Consider the following 24,872-nt stretch of genomic DNA (forward strand, 5'->3'; position numbering starts at 1 on the left):
CCCCACCAGCTCCGGCAGGTGATGCTGCGCTGAAGGAGCCTCGTGGCAACAGTTTGTGGCTGGACAGCCCCACCTGGTGACCACTGGATACAATTACAGCCCGGCAGATTTTTTTTTGCCACATTCATGAGAAAACGCACACACTGTTTTACAAAAAGCACTTTTGTTTTTTAATTCATTTATTTACACATAGGCGTAAAGTCAATCTTCATATATGACATTAGAGGAAAATAATGTGCAAAATATATCATGAATTTTTAAACCCATGATTTTACCCTGTCAGGCCAAAGGACACACACTCACGTAAATGATTGTTCTGTTGTTGTTGCTTTTTTCATGCAGCTAATCACGGTTCCTGAGGTCTTCACTGACAGACATCATAGCTGCGGGGGTGCAAATCAAAACAGGCAGCTCATGGGTGTGTGAGAAACAGATACATAAAACCAAACACTCACTCTTTTCCATTAATAATTACTGAACCAATACAAGTAGTTGCGTCAGATCTCAAACAGACCTTAACGGTGTCACATGACTGCACGTTGTTGGGCAGTTTCACAGTAATTACACAAAAGCAGTTTCCAGTCTTTTATGCAAACAGTTGATTTACTCCTTCAAAAATAATCGTAACTTCAGATTTAGTGCAAACAGAAAAACACTATCACACAAAGCATGTATCAACCGACGGTAAACGGTGGCCGTGGTGATTTGTGGAGAGATTTCAGACATTCACGCACCAGTATGCCCCAAATTAAGCTATTTGTCTTCTATATCACAAAAGCAAAAGTTGAAAGTTGCATCTCTCGTTGGAACACAGCGCAGTCAGCAGCTTTCTGTCACCCTGTCTGGATATCATCAAAGATCGCTTCTGTTCTGTAGTCATTCCTGAGATTGCACATGCTTCTATTTGCTACACTGAGCATAGTGTGCCTCTGGTAAATTCCTGGAATACTTTTTAAACAGAAAAACCCAAAACTAATGTCAATCATTTGCACTTTCATCACGTAACAGGTACAGGAATGACAAGTATCTGAATGATTGTTCCAAGAGAGCACTGGGGAAACATCAGCTGTCATCGTACCCGTCCTGCAGGAGGTGTTCTTGTGTGTGTATGAGTGTATGTATGAGTGTCAGGGAGGCAGTAAAAGGTAGTGTGTATATAGAGTAAAGCGACCCTTACAATCAACTCTTTAAATATGTCACATTAAGTCATACCTCTAAGAGGCCGACTGCTTGCCGATTTGTTCCAAACATTTTTACACATGATTACAGATTGTTGGAAATCCTTCATGCACAGAGGTGCAGCCACAACATTTAAACCACTGACAGGTGAAGTGAATAACGCTAACCATCGCAATTACAATGCAAAATTCTGCAATATTCTGCAAAATTCTGCAATATTCTGCAAGGAAACAACAGCATTCGTGTGGAATGCCAGGACCATGTGTCCCACAACACTTGCTCATACACAGTGCTGCTCTGGAGGCCGAGGGGGCCTTTTACACTGCTGGTCTTAGGCAATAATGTCCTTTGGCAATACAAAAAAAAAATCATACACAGACTGCCCATAATTATTAAAGTATGCACAGGAGACCATTTATAAAGAGCGGCAAACTCTTTCAATCATCAAAGTTCAATCACGTACTGGAGAGTGATAAAACCTCCTTATACTGTACAAGCAGCTCACTGGATTGATCGACACTACTACTGTACATGGTGCTTTTGAATGATAGTTTTTTTCCATTCAAACTACAGAGTGCAGACTGACAAGAGGTGAAACTTGGTCCCAGGAGCAGCTCATTTGTCTTTTCGTGTGTCAGATGAGAGACTGGATATACAGACGACCGCCGTTCCTGCGTTTCACAACTTCATCCTGTTAGTTGACGATGCCAGCAAATGTGTTGATTGGCAGAGGGAGGGCTTTGCTCATGTATTTGCTCAGTCCAGCGTCTTTGTCCTCTCCCAGGTTGAATTTGGACCTCATGGCTTTCTGGACGCAGTATCCAGGATCCAGACAAGGGGAGACCTCGATGCTATGAAGTAGATGTTCAACAGAGATAAGTCAGACTCAACAAGACTGAGCAAAAAGGATAAAAAAGCTTCTTGACGTAAATGCGATAAAAGAAAGAAGAGACGCAGATCGAGCTGCGGCTAAAATGATCATTGAATCTCAAACGCTTGTTGTCGGGGAGCTTTGTTCAGTGGTGCAAACAAAAACAAGTGACACTTGTGTGTTACCTCTGCACATCTCTGTAGGTCCTTCGACTGTCTCTGTCCAGTGTGAGATTGAAAGAACGACTCTCCAAAGTGCGAATCTTTATGTTGCAGATCCGGATCTTTGACTGCTGCCAATTTCCACACGAAACAACAAAGAGGTTAAATGTTATACAAGCTGTTTTACATTAGACACGATTCATGGGTGTAACTTGAGCGCTCGTCCCTTCTCTCATGTTGCTTCGACTCACCGCTGCGTTGCTCTTTGTCTTTACTGGAGCTTCATTCAGAGTCAGAGTCAAACAATTCAGGTCTGTGAGATAAAGGGCGAGTTAACGTGTGAAGCGTGAAATTCAGATTACGAAACACTTGGCTTTGAATTGAACTTGTGAACTTTTCTTTGAAAACTGCCCTTACATGCCTTTGCTCGTGAGCTGCTGCAGTATAAATCAACTGAATAAAAAGACTTAATATCAAACCTTCTGCTTGACTTGAAGGAATACCACAAATCTGCGCCCCTGATGTCCTGACTGAAATTCCTTTGTCAACATCTCGGCCGCTTAACGTCACCTTGGGCGCACGCATAGAAATATGTACACAAAAATGAACATCAGAATTCATCTTTTCAAACAGAGGCAAGCATACAAATAACACCCACACGAAATGAAAATGAACCGGTACTTGTTTTGGTGGTTGAGAGGCATCTAAGTACACAAATGCGCCAGTGATGGGAATGAAACAGTGGATCTAAAAAAAGGCAACACACCTTTTTGTAATTCATAGAGACGACAGCTCCGCATATTTCCCCCGAGCTCTTCTTTGGTTTATCTGTTTGAGAATTAGAGGCGTGTTGTTACATCAGTGTTTCAGGCCTAGTGGAAAGCGCAGACCAAAGCATAAAAAAACCCCCAAAAAACAGCTATTCATGTTTGCTTTCTTTTTTTCTTTCTTATTGTAATTTAGGGGGGCAGAAAAGCAAACTTTTGCAGGTATTTATAAAAACACAAATATTGACGACAACACTGGCATGTGTAGCCAATTCACCTCTGATCGATGCTGAGATCTGTCTGAATTCTGGAAACTCTATCTCCAGGTGCGTAAGGAACACATCTTCCACGGGATCCTTTGTCATGTTGGTGAATGTAATCTAATGGAAAATCATGCAAATGTATAAACCAGCTGATATCTTCAGCATGCTCTTTGGTTTTATAGTGAGGGAAAACTCCCAAGATGTATCGTACCTTAACGAAGTAGATGGTGAAGTAGACGGGTAGCTGGCCACTGCGGACGTAGTAGGAAATGACATCAGAGATGAAGGGCTCTTTCGGCCTCCCAGGGTTCGCTTGTTGCTAAAGAAAGCAAACGATATTCAAAATGAACTGAAGCGCCAGCGCAATGTCGAGACAAGACATTCGCTTGGCTTTTAAGGAGAATACAGTGAGTTGATGACAGGTAAACTGCTTGTCACTTAACAACCATGAGTCACCAAGAAGCTTTTAACTTTTAAACAAATGCATCCCCAAAAAAGAGAGAGAGCACTGGGGTCAGCAAAACAAATCCCATTTAAGCTAGGGCAGAAGGAGGAAATGAAACAGGGAAAGTGCACGTTCCGTAGAATCAAAAGGCCTTTCACATGAATGTTTGAAAAGAGAACTCAGTCAGGCGTTCCCCACCTTCTTTCAACTCACTTCACAGCATTATCTAATTTCTTTTCCAGTGTTATAATTACTCTATTTCCCATGTAAAGGAAATAGAGTCAGAGGTGTGTCGAAAAGTATTTAGAGTTTAATTTACTTTACTTGTTGTGTGGTGAAATCAACATATTTATTTTCCTTGCAGAGAGTGTGATGTTATGCAACTTCCTGCGTTTCAGGTCATGCAAAGAACAGCTGCCATGTTGACTGAGGGGGGATGCGGTAATGTAGTGACATTTTCTCAATGTGTCTGTAAGTAAACCTACCACCCAAAGCACACCACAAGAAAATGTGCAAGTGAGCAAACCTGAGCCAATCAGCTGTGTGTAACTATTCTTAAGTCTCGTTATTTGATTTATTCATGATGTTTCAGATGTAATCGCATCATACCATATTGGCCAGTTTGTGAATTGTGCTGCCCAAACTCTTGATGTTGCAGTTGTACCATGGGTCCACGCTGCTCAAGTAGGAACCGAGAGAGCAGAAATCCTCCTTGGACTGATGGAGGTTTTCCTGCAAAAAAGGAACATGAAAGTGAACCTGTAAATTACCTCAAACTTTGCAAAATAACAGTGGTGAGGGAATAAGATAAGTCTGTCAATATGGAAGTTTGTAAATGTCACAGACAAACATCCTGAAAGTATCATTCATAGTGGTTGAATACAAATTTATCAGTGTTTCCTCCGTTAAAAAGCGTTTACAGATAGATTAGGTCAGCAGGTTTCAGGTGACCCGATGACAACACGGACAGTTTCCCAAACTGATCTTCCGTTATAACATGAGCTCTTTGTCGCATTCATCTCTGGATGTGTTGACTCTCACACAGTAACTGGTGTTGTGTTGTGTTCTGTAAGAGGAAGCTGACTCACCTTGGCAGGGGAGGTTGGAGTCGGAGCCGCGCAAACAGGAATGTAGTAAAACTGGAGATTGACTTTCATTGTAAAAAAAAGCCGCCGCGCTTCCCTTTTCCTGCAGAGGCCAAACCGAAGATTCGTGAGAAGCTCAACGATGGCGAGCAGTTAGACATTTGCAGCCAAAAAAAAGGGACATTTGCAGTGACATAAGCACAGTTTTATGTGGCAAACCAGAAATAATAAAAAACTTGTCCTGCCCAACTGTGTTGTTATTCTACCTGAATGTAAATGTCAGTGCAATCCAAGTTTATTTCATGATTAACTAAAGACAACATGTCCACTATGCGTTTAAGGTCTCATTGTTAGGGCATGTTTGAAATGGTTTCATCAAAGCTGAATATGTTCCCTCAAGTACGGACAGACTGCTTCTTGCATTGCAGTATTTAGCAGTTTAATTCTGGAGAAAGACCAACATTAGCGATTACGTTATAGAGCTCCGATGCAGGAAAATATTTCACGATGGCAACTGTTCCCACACTGTACAGATTGTTCAACTGGCTTGAAACTATGTGTGTAAAACTACCACTTCACAGTGTAATAAAGGAATATAAATCATACTGAGGCAGCAAACAGCTAAAAGCAGTATATTCAGTAATGCCACTAACCAACTATAATCCCAAAGCTGGTGTCACAGTTGAAAAACCCGCCAGTTGCTTTCAGAGAAGCTTTATCAAGATGCGTTTGTATCTCGTGACGTAAAGTCCCTCACCTGAAGAAGTAATAGGCCTGAGCAAGGCGGCCCACAACCCTGTCATCACCCATGATGACTATCCTGGCAGTAAAGTGTCGCTGCTGCTTGGGAAAGTTCTGCATGGAGCTGGCTCCTGCCCGCCTCTGCAGAGTGGCCCCTCTGCTTCCTCCCCTTCCTCCATTTCCTCCTAGATTTGCATGGTCCTCCAACGTGTCTTGCATCAGCACCACGCCGTCCTTTGCAGATGGTTTCAACTTGATGCCCCCACGGCGTGACAGCCTCCCTGAGTCTGGCTCCCTGGGAGAAGGAGGGGATCTGACATCGTACTTTAAGTTAGGATCAGTTAAAGTGCTGTAACTACCGCACATTGTGTGGAATTTCAAAACAACAGTATTTACATTTTGCATTGCTCCCATGATGCGCTAATGCTGGATGTGTCCAGAGAGGACGACAGAGAAGGATCAGTGCCGGGGGGCAAGTCCCTTTCAATCCCGCTGTCATCGGACATAACGGAGAAGCGGGTCATGTCGGATGGCATCGGGTCACAGGGCGCTTCACCCAGCTCAAAGTCCTCCTGCTCTTGGTTGAGGGAGAACTGCTCAGACACGCCGCTGGATCGCAACCACTTGGCCAGCTCTCGCCCTGTCAGTATTTTGAATATCATATTTCAGACACATGGAACTAACGTGAGCCCAGCGAATCAGCACAGAACAACACTTAGTTCTTTCAGAAACTGTTCTCTCTGTGATGGTTGGCATATTTCACCTCTCCCTAACTGTGCCTCATCACAAACACATACGCATAGCCGTGTCAGAGCTTCATCTCAACGCTAATGTTTCAGTGAATCTGAGTATATGAAGGCCTCCCAGTCAGTGGGGTTACAATAATTACTGAGTTATTAAGTTCATGTTTACACCTTAGTTTGACAAAAAATTGGATCGGATCGGGTTAACTGAGATAACTGGGTTGAAAGTCAAATTAAACCTGCTTGTAGACGGTGAAGCACGTGGTGAATTGGACTTCAAGTTCTGCGCATGCTCGAGATTTTTTCCTGAGGTTGTGACCCCGGAAAAGTCAAATATTCCGGACTGCACAGTGGAAACACGCCAAAGGAGACGATATTACTGTTGTTGTCGCCGTCAGAAAGAAAGAAACAACGTGATGGAGAATGCCCCGTTGGGCAACAAGCAGCTCATCACAGACCAAATGTAGAGGGACGTAGCTTCATCTGGCTCTTCGTTCGCCATCTTTCTCTAATGCCTGAGTTTGTTGTTGTTGGTGGGGACGAGGTCAACAGGAAAAGGCTATATTAGCAACAGTTGGAATGGGTACAGCGCCACCTACCGTACCGGGGTATGACACGCTTTGGGCCTCTGATTCCATTCATTCACCGCCATATATCCAAGGATAATTACCCTTGTTTAAATGCTATAATCTCATCATGTAGACCCACTGACTGCGAAGCATGACACTGTTTGTTTGGTTCATCTTTCAGAAACAACACATCCTTGCATATTCTCAAGTCTTTTTTTTTTTTAATTTTCACTTTTAAACAGCCTCATCTTCTTCAGTCTTTTCAGAATTATTTCAGAAACCTTCAAAATCAGTATAATGTGTACAACTTCCTCAGGAGCCACTCACAGATATCCAGATCCTCCGTCCACAGGTGGAAGCTCATGTCGGGGTTAGGAAGAGGGCAGTCACACAGCGGTCCACCACGCTCTGCAGAACACACGGCGGAAGAGTGAGCGAGGAAGAGACCAAAACTGTCAGACGAACAATCAAAACAAACACCCCCCCCTCCTCACGACTTCCGCTCATGTCCATCCTTTTGTCTTCCAGCTGGACGGACTGCAGAACAGGCTCATCGGATGAGCCACCAACTTGATGACAGCGGGAGGAAGAGTAGAAATAGATATCCGGAAGTTTTAATAATACACACAACTGACTGGACAGATTTGGACACGGAGGAAAGCACTACATAGACAGCGGACAGTGTTTCAAGCTGTGTTTAAATGTACAAAACATGTCCATCACCAACAATGTGCACTTGAATGCTGCTCTGAATGCAAGCGAATTACAAATCAGTAGCAGCTAAGTGAGACTGAGTATGAGCTCCGAAAAGTGTATAAATGCAGTGGTCGCAGGAGAATTTAGAGCCTGTGTCATAATGTTAGCAAGAAGACCATTTTTTCCAACATCCTTTTAGGTGATTCGCTAATCTTAACAACTGTTGCAAGCCATGCAAAGTCTCCACGCCTCTGTTCTGTGAAACAGGACAAAGTAACTAATTGTAATCTGTAATTCACAGTGATCACAACACATTTTGAAGACATGTAGTCAATAATATCAAAGATACGGCGTTATAGTGGGACTACTGACAAATTACGCACACAGTCCCCGTCACTGTGTTTCTTATGCCCTTTTCAAACTGACACACTAATGTCTGACTCAATCATTGCAAAAATGTTTGCATGATTTAAAGGTTCATTTCTGAATCAATAAAAATATCTGGACTACTGAAACTCCAACGTGTTTTTAAAAAAAATCTTTTCGGCTTCTCTTTTCTGCATTTCTCTCCAGCTCTGTTGCATAACCAGATGTGACAGCGCTGAAGAGATGTCTAGCCAAACCATGACCACGTTGGGCAGCTTTGCGTTTCCACTTCAGAGAGTTCATACCCGAGTCTGTGTCAGAGACGATCTCTCCGTACAGATGCTGAAGACGGCTCCTCAGTGCTCCGCCATCTCCTCTGCCGCCCTCCTCCACGCTCTGCTCAAGGATCGCTAACACTTCCTGAAAGTACGGCTCGATATCTTGACCCTTGTCCTGTCCCAAAACACACACACACACACATACGTGGGTTAAGACACGCACTCACAGGAAGATAAACATATAGAGGCCATGTATTCATAGCATCGAGGTGAGGGGTGAGAAATGTGCATCTGTCTGCCCTTGAGTGTGTCCTGCTGAGGCGTTATGTTTGGACCAGTGCCAGAGACGCCACACAGTTCGGAAACAACACACTTATCAATGCGGATGTTTCCAGACTTAAAAGAGTAACGCAGAATCCTAAGCGAGTTTTACTGTATTTGCAAAAACGTGTGCCATCAACAGAATATAGACGGACAGCAGGGTACCTTCCTGCTCATAAGTCATTGCAGTCAGTGTTTTTATTCACTTCAAAATGTCCAAACATGCTGCCGCGACCACAGAGACCGTGCACTTTAGTTATCAAACCACCTCTACGCGTAGGGCGTTTTATTCCTTCTTTACAGGCAATCAATACCTTCAATTGTGCATTTGCATAGTAATATACAACTTAAAATCAACAGAACAAAAAGTTTCCTTCAAAATTATGGAAATTTGTGCAATGAACTTGCAGCTAAAACAAAATAAATGAAATGAAAAATAATACTGCCGCTTTAAAAAGCAGTTGGGCTGGTCTGTGGCGTAGTGGGTTAAGCAGGGGCCCCATTTACAAGAGGCTACAGTCCTCGCTGCAGCTGGCCCCGGTTCGAGTCCTGCATCTGACGGCCCTGTGCTGCATGTCGTTCCCCCTCCCTGTGCCCCCTGCTTCCTGTCTCTCTGAACTGTCCTATCCATTAAAGGCACAAAAACCCAAATAAAAAAAAAAGAACATAGTTGAGTAAAACCTTAACTCTTAAGACAATAACCACATAAAGTAATCGTACAGCTTACTCTACCACAGCTGTGTGCATGTACAGCAGCCACCAGGTCGTGGGTTTCTGAACATCGCTTTGTTCAGGGTTTACTGTGGCGGAGCACAAGCTGATTATCAAAACTGAGCCTTGGTAGGTCAAATTTACTGAGACACCAATTCCGTCCAAAATTTGTCAAAGTCACATTTGAGGAAAACAGTTTAATCCGTACAAAAGCTGCCTCAACCCTCTGCAATCTGGGATGCAGAAGCAGGGTAAGAATCGGCTGATTTTTGCAGTCGACGAGAAGCGCCAGCAACAAAAGAAGCAGAGCGTTGTAGACTGCAGTCAGAGTGTAATAATGCAAGGGAGCCAGCTGCTCTGGAGGGAATACCTGCTAGAACAACACATTAAGAGGGAATGCATAGAATTCATTCTTCCAAATACAACCAAATGACATCACAAGGAGGGTTAAAAACAAACTGAAATTGAAGATTACCAAGAGAAGGCAACAAATGAGAACAAGTCAACAAACCGCACAACTATACTGACCCTCAAGGCCCGAGCCAGGTTCTGCCAGTGGCACTGGTCTGCTCCCAAAACAGCCTGCATGGAGTGTTGGACCACACTGCACATATGTTCTAAAGGACTTAGAAATCCAGCCGAAGTGGAGGCAGAGGCCTCAAAATCCCCAAACAGGACAGGTATCAAGGAACCAGAAAAGACGACTGGATCGGCCAAAATAAAAACCCTGCAGAGATTTAATGACACAAAAGGAAGGCAGTTTGAGACACTGCAGTGGTACAAGTGGGATAACAATATAAAGTGTCCGTTCAGGGAAGCTGTTAGTGCAGTTTTGTAGAAAGCAATACGACTCACCTCTCCTGAAAAGGATAGTGTTCACTTTTTAACCTCTGCTCTGCTGTGACCATCCTCTGGTACATCAGACCTGTTGATGGAAGTAGCATTTAATGATGGCGTAATGTTGCAAATGCTCAAACGTGATATCCTTTCAAAAGCCTGGACAGCTCATTTCACATGTAAGCAGTCATAACACGGTTCTTAGGGCTCTGAAGAACTCTGATGAAGCCAAAAATGGCGTCCTTCACGGCGTCATCATGTACTCATCAGGAGGAAGGGGGATGATGACACACAAGTCTGGAAACATGAAGCCGTCCGTCACGGCGAGCACAAGCTTTTCCACTCACTCTCACTCTTCTCTTCTTCACATTACCAGCAATCACATTTACTGTTTCACATCTTGTCAAAATGATCACAGAAATCAGCTGAATCCCCCCCCCACCATGGCGAATCATTTAAAAATGGGGCTTTAATAGTGGAAAAACCACCTATAAATCGGTCCGCCTCAGTTTTAGGACTCATAACAATGATACGCAGCTCGGCCACGGCGCCACACATTTATTTATTTTATTTTACTTATTTGCGTCAGTGCTGTTCCTACATTTCACAGTGCTATAAAAAAGACTACAGTTTAGGCGAAAATAGTGGAAAAATAGTTGTTGAGACAGTTTGACCTTTGACCATGTGACCTTTATATTTTTTAGATAGGCCCAAAACTAGGTCTAAATGAAAGCTAGGATTGTACACTTCAAAATGCTACCAAACATGCTCTCATAACATATGAGTAAAGGTGTGAAAATGAGCACAAGACAGGATATGCCATCTGCGTTTAGAGGCCTATTTATTGCAGGGGATTGATAACTTTATGTGCTGATAACTGTCATAGAGGTACCACTTAGGATGGGTTATCATACCAAAATATCATCTATGGACATGTACCTTTTGAAAAAATGTTACTAGATTTTGCCACCTTGAGTGGTACCAAAAAGTCAAATTTTGGCCTTTGGCCCATGGACTGATTGCAGTGGTGAAGGCGTGCTGGGTGAGGTGAGAGGAGAGGAGCGGGCTGAGTGTGTGTGGCAGCGAGTGCGTGCACCCTCTCTGCACTCCCAGTGTGACTTGGCCTGCGCACTCTGCTGTCTGTTCACTGCACCCATTTCACAAAAAGAAACATTTTGTTCTACAATCAGCTGTTTGATGCTATGTTGAATCTTTCCAGTTGATGTTGCCCATTTTCTCAATTAGCGTTGATTTGTGTTTGAGATTAAGAGTACGTTTATTCAAACTTATTATCAGGGAACAGCTTTGCCTCATGGAGCATCCTCACAGTTTGTCCTCAGCGCTGAGGGAGACGCTCTGATGAAGGAGAGTTGACGACACACAGAGCAGAAATTGATCTGTGGTGCGAGTTGTTGTTTATCTTTTAAAGGCCGAAAGGTGATCGTGGAATAGTTGAGGCTCACTACCTGGAATAAGGCGTTCAGTTTTCATCTGTCTTGTGTAGCTGAGGCCCACGGAGCAGTAGGGTTGTGGATAGGTCAGTAGTCGCTTGCAAAAGTCGTAAACGCGCTTGTACAGTTCATCTGGAATGTAGGCCGTCTGAAACGTCACAAAACAAACAGGCTTACTTCAAATACCCCATTTGTGATGAGCAAATGATAATCATTACAGTGTTGGCACTCAAATATGAGGAAAAACACATGTGGTGCAGACTTAAATGAGCCAGTTTCAGGTTAGAACTTCCTTGTTGACATTTGCTCCAGGATTAGATCAAATTCTACCTGGTTCCCACAACTGGCATTACCCAGTGCAAAGTTCCCCACATTTACCGCCTTACAAACAATGCAAAAGTAACCTGATTGCATTCCAATGAATTCCATTTAATGAATCAAACAGACATATCACACTAGGCATATAACCAGTGCCATCAGCCTGACCAGATGAGCTCACCAAGCTCACCAAGCAAGCTTTTCATGTTGCAACAATTTGGCAGAAATGCTGTACCTGAATGATGGCAAACATCAGTGTGTGGAGCAAAGGGATGATACATTTGCGAGAATCACATCTTTCAGCCTGCAGAGAAAAACATGCACGTCAGGGCTCCGAACACATTTTACTATAAAAAGTGTATCAACTGGCCCAAGATGACTACAGCTTCCTTCCTCTTTGAAAGTGCAAGCAAAAGAGATTTTAGAACCCACTTGAAGGCAGACGCTTCACCACAAATACGGGTCTGTACTGAAGTGTGCCTTTTAGAATAGGTGTTTAAAAACTGTTGACAGTGTCACAAGTGAGATCAAGTACCTTTTCGAGCTCCTTAATAAGCACCCACACCAGAGACAAGCTGTTGTCAGGATTGTTTCGAACTTTCTTATGAAGTGTCCATCTGAGCATTCCTGCACACACACACACACACACACACACACACAGACACACAGGACATTAACAAATGAAAGCACTAAATAAGCACACTGACTCAATGTGTCACGCCTCACTCCACCGCAGCACTAATCCAAAATATGTCTGATGACTAACAACAAAACAGCCTCCTACTGCTGTTTGTGGCTGTATTCCACAGTGTGATTCATACTGGCTTCAATAAGACTCTGTCCACGGAGGAAAAGTTTAGAGTGGAATAGTTTCAGACGCAGAAAAACACGAAAACAAATTAAATCTGCAGCACAAAAAGTAACTTTTTGCTAAATGTAATTTGCCAAGATCTTGATCAAACCTCGGCCACCAGTTACAACAAACAACTTCAGAACTTGTAAATTAGATTATTTCGGACGCGGTGAAGGAGATCTTACAGCACCTTTGTTGAAACAGCCTGCAGGCTGCTGGTTGTCTGTTTCTCTTGGCAGCACAGCCTGGACACTGCGGTAGAGCTCCGCCTGCGGAACAGCGGGCGAGCAGCCAGCTGACAATAACACCAAAACATTTGAAGTCAAAACTCTAAATATCAAATCGTTTTATTCGCAATTAAATGCAGAATCGGGCCATCTTTCAAGGTAAACAAACACCAATCCTGTAAAATTAAGCTTGTGGGACATTCCTTCATTTTCCTGCACGTATTTGGTGTGCGCGTGTGTGTGCGGTACCTGTTGGCTCCATGCTGTACATGGTGCTGGAGCTATCCCAGTGGGGCTTGTCGGTCGTGTCTCACATGCATTGTGGATCCATCAACTGCAACAACACATGGTAAGGTAGTGTCACTTATGTTCTGTCATTACGTCCACGATTAAACGCCGGCTCTTCTCGCCCTTCCAAAAACAGCCTCTCACTCCACCTGACCTGCAGGGGCCGACTGTTTTTCTCTGTCTGCTTGCTAGCAGCCTTGTGTAGAATGTCTTCAGTGGAGCTATTTCAAGCTCATTTCTTTTTTTCCGTTCACATGCAGCCTAACAATAATCTCATCTGTATCTCCGCCTCTCTGTATGACAACTTCTTTTTGCACCTCTGTGTGAAATAGAGGGTACTTAGTTTCTGTTTGAGAAGTCTCTGCTGAATGTTTCGGTCATTCAGGCTTGGAGGTAAAGATGAAGCGAATGCCATTTTGCAATGGCTGCCAAGACACAATCAGGAGGTTCGATACCATCAGAGTCCACTCGCCGTGATAAAACTCTTAATTTGAGCTTCACTTCACGGTTGTTGTGAGCTGAAAGTAAATATGGCCATTTTAGCTGCAGTTTTTTTTAAATCTCACAATGCTCTGCTGATAATCCCAATGAGCCTTTTTGCATTTAAATAAACACATTTTCTAAAACTCTGAGGTGTTTCCTGCCCATACAACCATAATTTTGTTTCTGTTGGTCAAACAGTTTTGTTTAAAAAAAAAAAAAAGTCTCCTCAACAGGACAGGAGAAAAAAAAAAAACGAGTCTACCCACTCAAGCACCTGCAGACATATCTTCTGTCACGCATGTATGAAGCTTAACAAATTAAAGATGGTGCAAAGATCCACCACAAACATCACCCCCATCCCCTCCCCCATACCACCCACCCACCTATACATGGTGTTATAAAGTGTTCCTATGAATAGTAAAACTTATTTAGGCCACATCCTTTATCCAAAGCCCACACAGGTTTATGAGTCACGGCTCAGACATTTACAGCCCAAATTCATAGTTTCAGTTCACCAAATTTACCTGAAGAGACCCATCTATGCACTTTTAAGTTCAGTTTTCACATCCCGTAAGATATGCAACACACGCACGGATGATGAGAGCGACAAAAAAACTGAAGACGCTAAATGTTAAGCACTTGAAATGTAATTTCTTGTGGCATTCACACGATGGATGGGACTTGTATATGAACCTTTGGGAGAAATTTCTACAATACAACAATCCAATAATTCTTGACATGATTTTGCACAAGTAAAGAGATCCTGACGCAACACATTTCTGTAATCTAAACAGAAAAAAATATCTTGACATTATGGGACTAGTTAGTGAATTATTTTGTTATCAATTTGTTACCGACACATTAAAAACAGCAAACTCCATTAATATGACATAGACCTACCCCGCTCCACGGCACAGACTGTCCGTCAGTTCTCCTCCATTCACACACCACACATGTTGGACTGAAACAAACGTTGAAGTCAAACAGAGAGGGAGCGTGCGAGTAAATAAGGGAGTGAGGGCGCATGCCGGTGAGAGCAGCGATTTACTGGTGAGTGTATTTCCTCGTGTGAGAAGGTGGAAGTTAAGTAGTGACGGGATAATCAAGCTTTGTGCCAGCGGCACATGTGGGGGCGTGGAGTTTTTGTGTGAAGGTGCTGCAAAGTGGCAAAGTTTTAAGTTAATTCACAGCTGAACGTACCATTTAAAAGAAAAAAGAAAATTCTTTCTTTCTTTCTAAACAACATTTGGACCTTCGATTCATGACAAGTTTCATCGGTTCTTTTACTCGTGGTATTTCTCCCTCACTCACACCACACTGGGAGCGAGTCCACAGGCCCCGCAAGTACAATGAAAGTACTTAGTTGTGGACTCACACCACACTGGGAGCGAGTCCACAGGCCCCGCAAGTACAATGAAAGTACTTAGTTGTGTTGGATTTAGCCTTGATCCCTGAGCAGTCAAAACGCAGAGCTAACAGCGCTGCCTCAGCAGCTGAATGCAGCCTTTTTGACCACATGCTTCCGGTGTCACTACTGTAATCACTCTCTGTCACATTGTTTCAGTTGCTGTCACCTCTCGCTGATTTTTCTCAGCTCGCAACTTCAGTCACTTCTTTAATGCACCCGATTGGTCAAGGGATTTATTGCTTCTTTTTTTCTCTTTGCTGCTTACAAACCGCACTGTTCTACAGAATTGGCCGCATGCACACACATCTGAGCCTGTGAGCATGCATGGACTCTAACCTACACAGAGAGGCTGACTATTAATACAGTTCAGGAGGTGACACACGCATAGCATTTCCTTTCGGTCAAAATGAGTGGGCAGATGATGCTCTATATTTAAACAGAGAGACAGAGACAGAAAGATGCTGAACTAAAGAAACAGACGGAACAAATGCTTTAAAAAGGCTTAAGAATAGATGCATCACAGCACTCGCAACATTTTCCAACATGGAACAAACACGGAGCTTTGCAGAAAATGTCCCGCAAAAGATGAATTACAAAAACCAAAACAAAGCATTTTCTTGAATATTAAAGAACGGTGGGAAAGGGAAGCAGGGATTGGGCTTTCTGAGGTGGTCTATAGTAAGATTTGGAGCTTCCAGTGAAGCGCAACCAACACCACGGCTTGGAGGGAGCTTTGCTGGAAGCATGTTAATAGGTATTTTAGGACATCTCACCAGGAAAAAATCTAAAGATACAAACAGGCTGGCAGGACGTGGCTAACCACTTTCACATACAGCATTCTGGGAATGTCCCTTACTGAGTGAGTTTTGGCAGAATACCAAGGCCTTTTTAGATGACTGGTGTGTTGGACTCACTACTTCGATCATATTTCGTTTTTGGAATGAAGCTTGGAAATAAAGTTAAAGCAATCTCTCCTGGTGGCAAGGGAGATTGAGCCTACTTCCGCCTAATTAGGTGATTGGTTCGGAGTAATTTTAGAAATAGTTAGAATGGAAAATCTAACTTATTCTTTCAGAACCCAAAAAAAGATCAATTTTACTGGATTTGGAACAAATGGACAACGTTCACAGCGCCTAAAAAAACAGATCCCCCAGACTTCTTGGCACCTTTCTTTTTTCCCCCTCTGGACAACAGCAGATGCATGCTATCATACAAAATGTCGTGCAACTCATTAAATCAGAGTGACTATTTTTTTTTATTATTATTAGAGTTTTTTGAAGACAGTGTTTGGCCTCGAGCTCAGAAACCACAAAGCAGTTTGTTTTAAATGGAGCTTTTGTTTCAAGCCTCCATGCTTCTGTGTTGTTTTTACACAAAGATTAAATCTATTTCGAGCACAAGCTCTGAGACTTGAGAACACATGCAGCAATGGAGTGAACTATCAAATCTGCACCAAATATGAGCAAGGCACAAAGTATATGGAGACATTTGCATGATAATCGCGTCATTGTACTGCACGCACACAACGTTCTTCGTGTTTAAGGTGCAAACAGAATTAAGAGGAGATAACGTACAGCGAATAAAATGGAAAGTATGCAAAAGTACAAATCTAGCATCAAGACATGGTGGCGCAAACTGTACAGTACATCAGCTGAAATGTGAGTTCACAGCTCATAGAAACATCAGCGGTCAAACTCGAAGTGAGGACCAACTTTTACAGCCTAATCATCTTGCAGCACAAAAATCGTCATCTCTCCTTTACTTTAATCACCCGTGACTAGTTTGGCACAGACTGTAATGTTCCTGAACTTGCCAAGCCAAGATGCCAGTAAACAAAAAAAAATAAAGCACTTCCCCATGTCTGCTTTCTATTTACGGTTGATATAAATCAGTTACTGATCTAAGTTTCGGCCACGATACGCATCTATCTATCTACACCTTCACCGCACAAGGGCCTGTTGCCACGCTTGATATCGGTCAGCTAAAAAACAATGAGACCAAACAGCAAACTGAGGCATTCATTTCTGTTCAGGCACGCTGCAGACATCTCAGAAAACAGGAAAGACCTAACAGCGCTGAGTGGAAGTGCGTTCATAGAGCAAGAGAGAAGTGGGGTCTGGGTGACGCGCCAGAGGGGTGGTGCTGCACATATGTGTGTTTGATTGGAAATCCCCAATCTAGGATAGCGCAAGGTCTTGTCTCACCGGTAGGCTTCGTCGTCTCTCACATATACGCCTGGGCAAAGCAGAGTAATGTGGAAAGCACCTTTGAGGTTTCAACCTTTTGCAGCTGCCCAGTAATACCTCAACAAACAACTTCGGAGAGGAGCCCCTTGAATTTCTCATCAAGAAAAATTTATAGTGTTTTATCGCACTGACCCTGAAAGAACGAACTAGATTCCTCATGGTTTTTCTGTCACTGCTTGAAAAAAAAAACACGTTTCATGTGCGTGCTCTTCGTCACTGCGGGGAGCATCTCAGGGAGCATCTCAGGGAGAACTAGCAGCCTGTCATTAAGCTGGACAGTACAGCGCAAAAAATGATCATTTCTGAAAATAAGCATGCAAAGAAATACGCATGCATGCAAGCGGGAGTTGCAGAAATCCCCAAAATAGACAACATCTATGCTGTATGAGCAGTGGGGGATATAAATCAAAGTGATATCCTGTATCAACATACTGGACAATATGAGGAAGTTGTCTTGGACCAGAGACTGTCAGTGTGTGCGCGCACGTTTGTGTGTGTGTGTGTGTGTGTGTGTGTGTGTGTGTGTGTGTGTGTGTAAACCCGTCTGCCCTGATTGACCGGGGATAAGTTCAGGACCTGCAAACATTTTCAGAATTGTGCCCCAAGTCAGCAGTAAATGGGCAAAGACAACACAAAGATGACGAGACAAAAGTGGCGGAAGGGAGGAGTTGGTGTGAATTCAATCTCTGGCAACAAGTCTGCATGTAAAAGATGATGATTTATACAGCTCGAGCTAGTATGCTAGATCCATCAGGCAAGAGGAAGACGTATACAAAGGGTGTGTGTGTGTGTGTGTGTGTGTGTGTGTGTGGTATGCTCCCATCTGTGGGGTCTACAGTGGTGAGAACGGGGTTAGTTGGTGCATTAGGAGTCAGCTGAGGATGTGGACTGGGTTACACATGGTTTACGCTCGGTGTTAAAATCATTGCATCACAAGTAAACAGCACTGGCTGCAGGTGTGGGCGTATTTAAGGTGCATTGAGGACACAGTATAGATGGGAATCTTCAGAGTTCAGGGTAATGCTTTGCAGTTCTTTGTTTAAACTGCACCATCCGAAGGTTTAACATGGGCAGAAAACCTTGAAAGCCCTTCTTTTTTTATTTTCACCCTCTCCACATGTAACTGAATGATTTGAAGCTCTCGGGTTAATGTTTAATTCTTCACATTTGGGAAAGTTGCTTTAGAAAAAGAGAGAAATTGTAGTTTTATTTGACTCCACAACTTTTATGTCAGGTTGATGCCTGGACTTTGACTGGACCACTGCAACACCTCAATTCTTTTCTTTTTCAGCCACTCAGTTGTACACTTGCTGCTGTGCTCGGTATCATTGTCCCCGTTATATGATCCAATTTTCGCAAAGCTTTAGCCGTCAGACAGATGATATCAACTTCTACTCTACTTTGGCATAAAGAGGAGTTCAAGGTTGAGTCAATGACTGCAAGATGTCCAGGCGCTGTGGCTGCAGAACAAGCCCAAATCCTCAGTGCAGTGCTGTGCAAACCTCCTCACCTCGGTCTTGTCTTTCCAAAGGACATTGTTCCAAACAATTTGTGGTTTGTTTAGATCCAACTTTGTAAACCTAAGCTGTGCTGCCATGTTCTTTTTAGAGAAGATGATGTCAAGTGGAAACCCTTCAAAAGTAGCCATACTAGTTAAGTCTTTTTCTCGTTGCACTCATGAACCTTAACATTTAAAGGATAACTGCGGTATTTTCAACATTAAGCCTCTTTTCTGAGTCGTCTGCAATGTTTTAGAACCCCCCTCACCGCTTTTTTGATGTTTACTGCTGTCTCCGGTATTTGCCTAATTTTGATTCTTCTCAACCTGCTTCAGAATGGCAAGTCATGTGCATGTCCAAAAAGGTCCGTGAAAGCACCATAAACGTCCGTTTTCAAAAACATCAACTCACCGGAGTGGTTACTGATGTGCACTGGTAATCCATATCAAATTTCGTTGCGAAAAGTTGCTTCTGTCGTGTTTTATTTGGCAGCTCGTTCATGCTCGAACTATTTTCTTAGCCATCTCACAGTCGTGGATAAACTTCCGCTATCAACGTAATATCAACGAACATCCAGTCTTCAATAGAACTCAATGGGATTTACAAAATGTCAAATAAAACACGACAGAAGCAACTTTTCGCAACGAAATTTGATATGGATTACCAGTACACACCAGTAACCACTCCGGTGAGTTGATGATTTTGAAAACGGACGTTTATGGTGCTTTTACGGACCTTTTTGGACATGCGCATGACTTGCCATTCTGAAGCAGGTTGAGAAGAATCAAAATTAGGCAAATACCGGAGACAGCAGTGAACATCAAAAAAGCGGTGATGGGGGTTCTAAAACATTGCAGACGACTCAGAAAAGAGGCTTAATGTTGAAAATACCGCAGTTCCCCTTTAACATGCTAACTGAGGCCTGTAGAGTCTGAGATGTAGCTCTTGGGTTTCTTAGAAATTCTCTGAGCACTGCATGTTCTGACCTTGGGGTGTCCACGCCTGTGAGGAAAACTGTCTCAAATGTTTTCCACTTGCGAATAATCATTCACACTGTAGAAAGATGGATTTTTTTTAGAAATGGCCTTGTAAACCCTTCCAAGATCGATGGGTAGAAAAAAAAATTGCTTCTCTAAGATCATGACTGATGTCTTTCCTCCTTGGCATTGTGTTAACACACACCAGAATGTTCCAGAACAGCAAACTGCCGAAATGTCTGCTTTTGTAGAGCTGCTCACATCGGCTAACAATCAATGAATCAAGTGCAGGTCATGAGCAGGACCTGGCTGCTACTTACCCTCTTAATTGCTATGAAAGCAGTGCAGGTGCACTTAGTTGGCGTCGTTTTTCTTAAAATCATAAGCACGCAGTGTAAAATGTCATGTGCTGTTATATGTCTCTCTATTAACGGGACGACATGTTTCTATTATGTCCCGAAAGATTCAAATGAAAGAGGGTGCATTTTCTTTTTCACATGACAGGGCTTCTGGACTCCTAAACGCCTCGAAACACAGACAGCATTGTTATTAGAAACGCCACTGTGGCCCCTGGCAGCAGTTTAGTGGAGAAATAAAAAATTTAGGAGAAAAAAAAAAGGACAATCTATATTTTAACTCAAACTCTTCAATTACAAGCAGTCTTTGTTACTGTACACAGATGCCACAATATCAGCTATTCAGGCTTCTCTTGTGGGCTTGGCTGACAGCTCCAAACAGGTTTGCTTTGTGTCTCTTTGAGGTTTTCCAAGAAGTTGCCCTTTGAGTACATAAGATGGATTCAAATCTGCTTTTGTGGTAATCCTCCTGTCAGTTTGACCTCTTGCTGAAAAGTATCTAAGGCATTCCAAATATATAAGGTACTCATTGTAGCTTTTCCTTAAAAACAACCCCATGTCTGCTATTATTCAGAAGCCCTCTAACAAAACGATAATCTTAAACTGGTATTCATGTGGAAAAAGCTGAATGTGCGCAGGAGACGACAAAAGTCATCACCCCTGTCGATCAACAGAGTTTCGGTGTAATCTGTTGGTTCCCCTAGCTAGGAAATTGTTTTTGGATGGGCTCTATATGAATGAATTGGATTATTTTTAAAATAATTATGATTACAATGAATTGAATTCCAATTGGCTTGAATTGGACTTTATTATTCAAGTGCCTTGAGATGACATTTGTTGTATTTGGCGCTATATAAATAAAACTGAATTGAATTGAATTGAATCAGCAGCCTCCCCATGGTGTATGAGGAGGTATGCTGTATCACATCACAGAAATACATTTCATAGAAGGTCAGTGACAATGAAAGGCTCAAACGGGTAATGAAACAGGACGTACAAAGTGTGCCGCAAAAAATACATCTTTACCGACACGGCCACAATAAGGCCACCGCTTTCCAAATAGCTCACAGGCACATGCCTCTGCCAAGAAGTGTTGCTGTTGTTTTTTTACATTCCGATCAGGACAAACAAAAAGGATGGCATCTGAAGCTGTGGAAAGTCTGCCACAGCCTGCTTTCTTTGTCCCTGCAGGAAAACATGACAATTGGGGCAGGTTTTTCTGAGAAAAGGCAAAAAAAAATGGCCAGGGCAGTCAAGGACAAAACACCTGCATGGTGTGGCGAGCAAAGCGTAGGAGTTTCAAAACGAAGCTTTCACAGTGGAAGTCATGATTTGTACGTGCGGAATATCTATATTTTATTCTTCCAACTGTTTGCTTAGTCTAAAACTTTTTGGAAAATGTGAAGAAAGAAACAGTTGATCCACCTTAAAACACGACGGATGTGAATTAAGACGCAGCAGCCAGTGATCACAACTTTTTTGTTGTTGTTTCAAACACTCCACGTGTGGTTTTGTTAAAAAAAAGAAAAGAAAAAAAGAATAGAAAACACAACTGAAACAGTTCACTGTGATTATGCCAGATTACATTCACAGAGTATCATTCGAGAGTTTGAAGAACACTGTGGTTATAAGGCAGCTTGTCGAGTTACTGTACTCAGGAGTAGTTTAAATAAATTGTTGGCTTATCTGACAACGAACGGATCATACAAATCTATGATTGATCACAGCTTTTGTACATGGTTGGGATAAGCTGATATATTTAGTTGTTTTTCCTGCAGTGGGTTAAAAAAAAAGTACTAAACCAGTTCATTCCTGTCAGTTCTTTATGTATTAAGCTAGTAATCATGATAATGATAGCCGAGCTCAGTTTGCTTTAGTTAATAACAGAGTCTTAGAGTTTCTGCTTAGGCTCACACAGTCTGCTTGAATTCTTCTGTGTGACAACGGGCTTAATTCAACCAAAGCAGGTAAGTAAAGACAGTCCTTGAATGTGAAATCAGTGCTAAATACGTACTGATTCCTGACTAGTTGGCATTAAGTATCAAGTTAACTAACAGGAGCAATGAGTCTCTGGGGATAAACAAATAAGTCTAAAATTACAAAGACAGTATGGGACAGGGACGTCTGGGTTTCTCTGCTCAAGCTGCCGCCCCCGCGACCCGGAGAAGCGGAAGATAATGGATAGATGGATGGATGGGTGGATGGAGTATGGTATGCATGAGTTGAAGCGCTCACTAGATTTCTGTCCGAAGGTGAAAAAATTACAATAACAGAACAAACTGACGGGAAAAGGATCGGTTAAAAACTCCAGCCGGGTTATAAAACTCATCCTCTGGAATGTGCATGTGCACATGCTCGTGCGTGCCAAAACTACCTAAACTTTCTTCCGAGAAGTCTTCAGAGAAGTCCCGACCATGACAGCTATCTAACCCTAACCAAGTGAAATTATTGGCCAACCTAATCAGGAAGTCACAAAGTATCATCGTAACCTGACGTGTTTGCATGTGAACAAGACAAACCGCAGAATGGCAGCTACGGGGGAGACTGTCACGTTTGAATAATTAAAAAACCCAAAAGTACTTTAGCTCCAACCATGGTCTCTTTCTAACCCGTAGAAAGTAATCTTATTGTCTTAACCCAACCAGGAACTGACAGAGGTATTTTAGTAAAGTTCTGCTGTGTTATTAACTGAATATAACCTGGAAGTGAAAAACCTACTTGCCAAACATTGGTCTTGAACGTGTGTCGTGACATGTAGGATTGAAAGTTTTTCGCATAGTAGTGAAAAGGGGACCTGTCTCTGTTTGATAGTCCCTGTTACCCAGTGACAGTTAGGATAAGCTTAAACCCTGACCAGGATAAAGCAGCAATAACAAACTGCATCGGAGTGCACGCTATCTGACACCTAATAACTGTAATCTGCGCTTGGCACACACAACATTTCCTTTACTTTTTTCATTACCTTTACATCCAACCATTCAGCGAAAGCTTTCATCCGAACTGGCGTACAAGTGAGGAAACAACATTCAAGCTTCAGCGCAGTGAGAAACCCTGATACGTACATTAGGTGCTACATTCATTTAAAATTCTACTCAAATAACCCTTTACAAGAGCAGATTTCCGGCACTGAGCTTCTAAAGGTTAAGCAGTCATGTCATTGTTGTCTAATCTCTGTTTGCAGAGCCTCTCCCAAGAACTGACATCACCTATCAGATTCTTAACTAGATTAGAGAGGTGATTTATCAAAAGGCAACGATGCATTAATAACATTGGATAAAAAAAAATGTTTTTAAAAACTTCATTTTTAAAATGTTTGAACATTTCCAACACACAGCTTTAAAAGGTTCACGTTGTGTAGGGCAGTTTATCCATACTGTGTGTTTGTGTGCTAACGCACGCACGCACGCACGCACGCTGCATCTCCCTTAATCTTAAAGTGGCACCAGGAAGCTCAAATCTAAAACAAGGAAGCTGGAGGAAAAACAGCGGTGCTTTCAGACTCCAACAGACACAACAGAGAGCCAGAGCTTCAATTAGATCACGCACTGTTATCAAACTCTTGTTATTATCTTAGGGGGGGGGGGGGGGGGGGGGCTTTGACAAGGCTTGCAAAGGCCATCATGTTTTTCTTTTTCTTCAGTTTATTTTTGCCAAATCTGACAAGGAGCCCATTCTGAAAAAGATGAGACGGTGTTATGCCGAGAAGTGCATCCCCAGAAACGTAAACCGTTTCAGGCGTGTGGATTATTACATTTTTCCAATAAAGTCACAGTGATGATATTGAGCTGACAATGGTTTTTCATTCGTTCATCTTTTTTCTTCATGTAGATGAATAATACATGTACAGTAGCCTACACTTATGATAATCCCATAATTGTACAGTTTAGAGCATCTCTTTCACCTGTTAATTAAATTTTAGAGACGATTTTGGACTTGTTGAAATTCACATCTGTTAATGTAATACAATGTAGTTATATCATTCCATTCCAGACTCTCTTTAAAGCAGGGGACCAGCAGGTGATGCATTTTTCGGCAAAGGTCTCTCGAAATATGCATCCCCTGCGAATGGGGATGCATTTCTCGGCATAACAACGGCGGCCGTGTAGCTGTCATTGAGCTGCAGCACCGGTCCTACAGCCCGGTGCCCTGACGCAAACCACCGTCCTATCTTATCAGCGAACCGCAATAATGTAAACCGTTACCTACATCAGATAGTAACCTATATGGCTCATTGGTGCCCAACACAAACAAGACCAAACCTCCGCAACCGTTAACTTTTTCTGAGCTCTGTCGGAGAAATGCAGCAGAACAGAAACTCCAGTCAGTGCGCATCCGCAGGCACACAAACGGCTGGCGTACATTTTATCATCAGGTTAGCTACAATTTACACATCCCACCGAATACGTGAACAGTCTAACTTTCATGTAAAGTTGTAAATTAGTCTCATGGGAGATATTTTTTGGGGATGGCGAAAACTTACCTGAGGTTGCTCAAACGGTTCAATTCGCTTCGCTTAAGTTACTGCATGATGTCTCCACCGGTGACATTTGGTTCCGCTCAACTGTGTCTCACTCTGAGTTTAGTACGGCGGTGAGGCCAATCTTCTGACCACGCCCACTTCTGTATCCGCCAGTTGGACGGGAACCAATCAGATTCATTATCTTTGTAAACCGTTATTAACACCGCAATTTTTTTCTGTAAGTAAGTTTGTGTGTGTGCGTGTGCGTGTGTTT

At 42.7% G+C, this 24,872-nt stretch overlaps 1 protein-coding gene across 3 annotated transcripts; it reads right to left on the reverse strand.

Moving 5' to 3' along the window:
* Positions 1-161: 161 nt before the first annotated feature.
* On the reverse strand, positions 162-24,711 carry pik3r6 (phosphoinositide-3-kinase regulatory subunit 6). 3 transcript variants are annotated; one of them, XM_075462598.1, is made up of 21 exons: positions 24,620-24,711; positions 13,132-13,216; positions 12,846-12,950; positions 12,338-12,429; positions 12,038-12,106; positions 11,500-11,632; positions 10,052-10,121; positions 9,725-9,923; positions 8,192-8,339; positions 7,152-7,232; positions 5,909-6,152; positions 5,529-5,825; positions 4,775-4,874; positions 4,296-4,418; positions 3,453-3,560; positions 3,256-3,358; positions 2,978-3,039; positions 2,691-2,781; positions 2,463-2,524; positions 2,236-2,342; positions 162-2,030 (listed from the first exon to the last, which is right to left on the reverse strand). In XM_075462598.1, the coding sequence occupies exons 2-21, from the start codon at positions 13,151-13,153 to the stop codon at positions 1,874-1,876; spliced, it is 2,373 nt and encodes a 790-aa protein (XP_075318713.1). In that variant the 5' UTR covers positions 13,154-13,216; positions 24,620-24,711; the 3' UTR covers positions 162-1,873. The 3 variants fall into 3 exon arrangements, with proteins under 3 accessions (XP_075318713.1, XP_075318714.1, XP_075318712.1); XM_075462599.1 differs by lacking the exon at positions 24,620-24,711 and adding an exon at positions 14,554-14,717 and having other exon boundaries at positions 2,236-2,339; XM_075462597.1 differs by lacking the exon at positions 24,620-24,711 and adding an exon at positions 14,554-14,717.
* Between the last annotated feature and the right edge of the window lie 161 nt (positions 24,712-24,872).

Source organism: Odontesthes bonariensis, chromosome 4, assembly GCF_027942865.1.
Source record: "Odontesthes bonariensis isolate fOdoBon6 chromosome 4, fOdoBon6.hap1, whole genome shotgun sequence".
Taxonomy (NCBI): domain Eukaryota; kingdom Metazoa; phylum Chordata; class Actinopteri; order Atheriniformes; family Atherinopsidae; genus Odontesthes; species Odontesthes bonariensis.

Excerpts from the sequence above, each read along its gene's own strand:
- pik3r6 (XM_075462598.1), bottom strand. The coding sequence starts at position 13,153 with ATGTACAGCATGGAGCCAACAG. Across the intron at positions 8,340-9,724 it reads ACCTGGCTCGGGCCTTGAGG|GACAAGGGTCAAGATATCGA; the intron begins GTCAGTATAGTT and ends GTTTTGGGACAG. Across the intron at positions 7,233-8,191 it reads CGTCTCTGACACAGACTCGG|AGCGTGGTGGACCGCTGTGT; the intron begins GTATGAACTCTC and ends TGTGTTCTGCAG.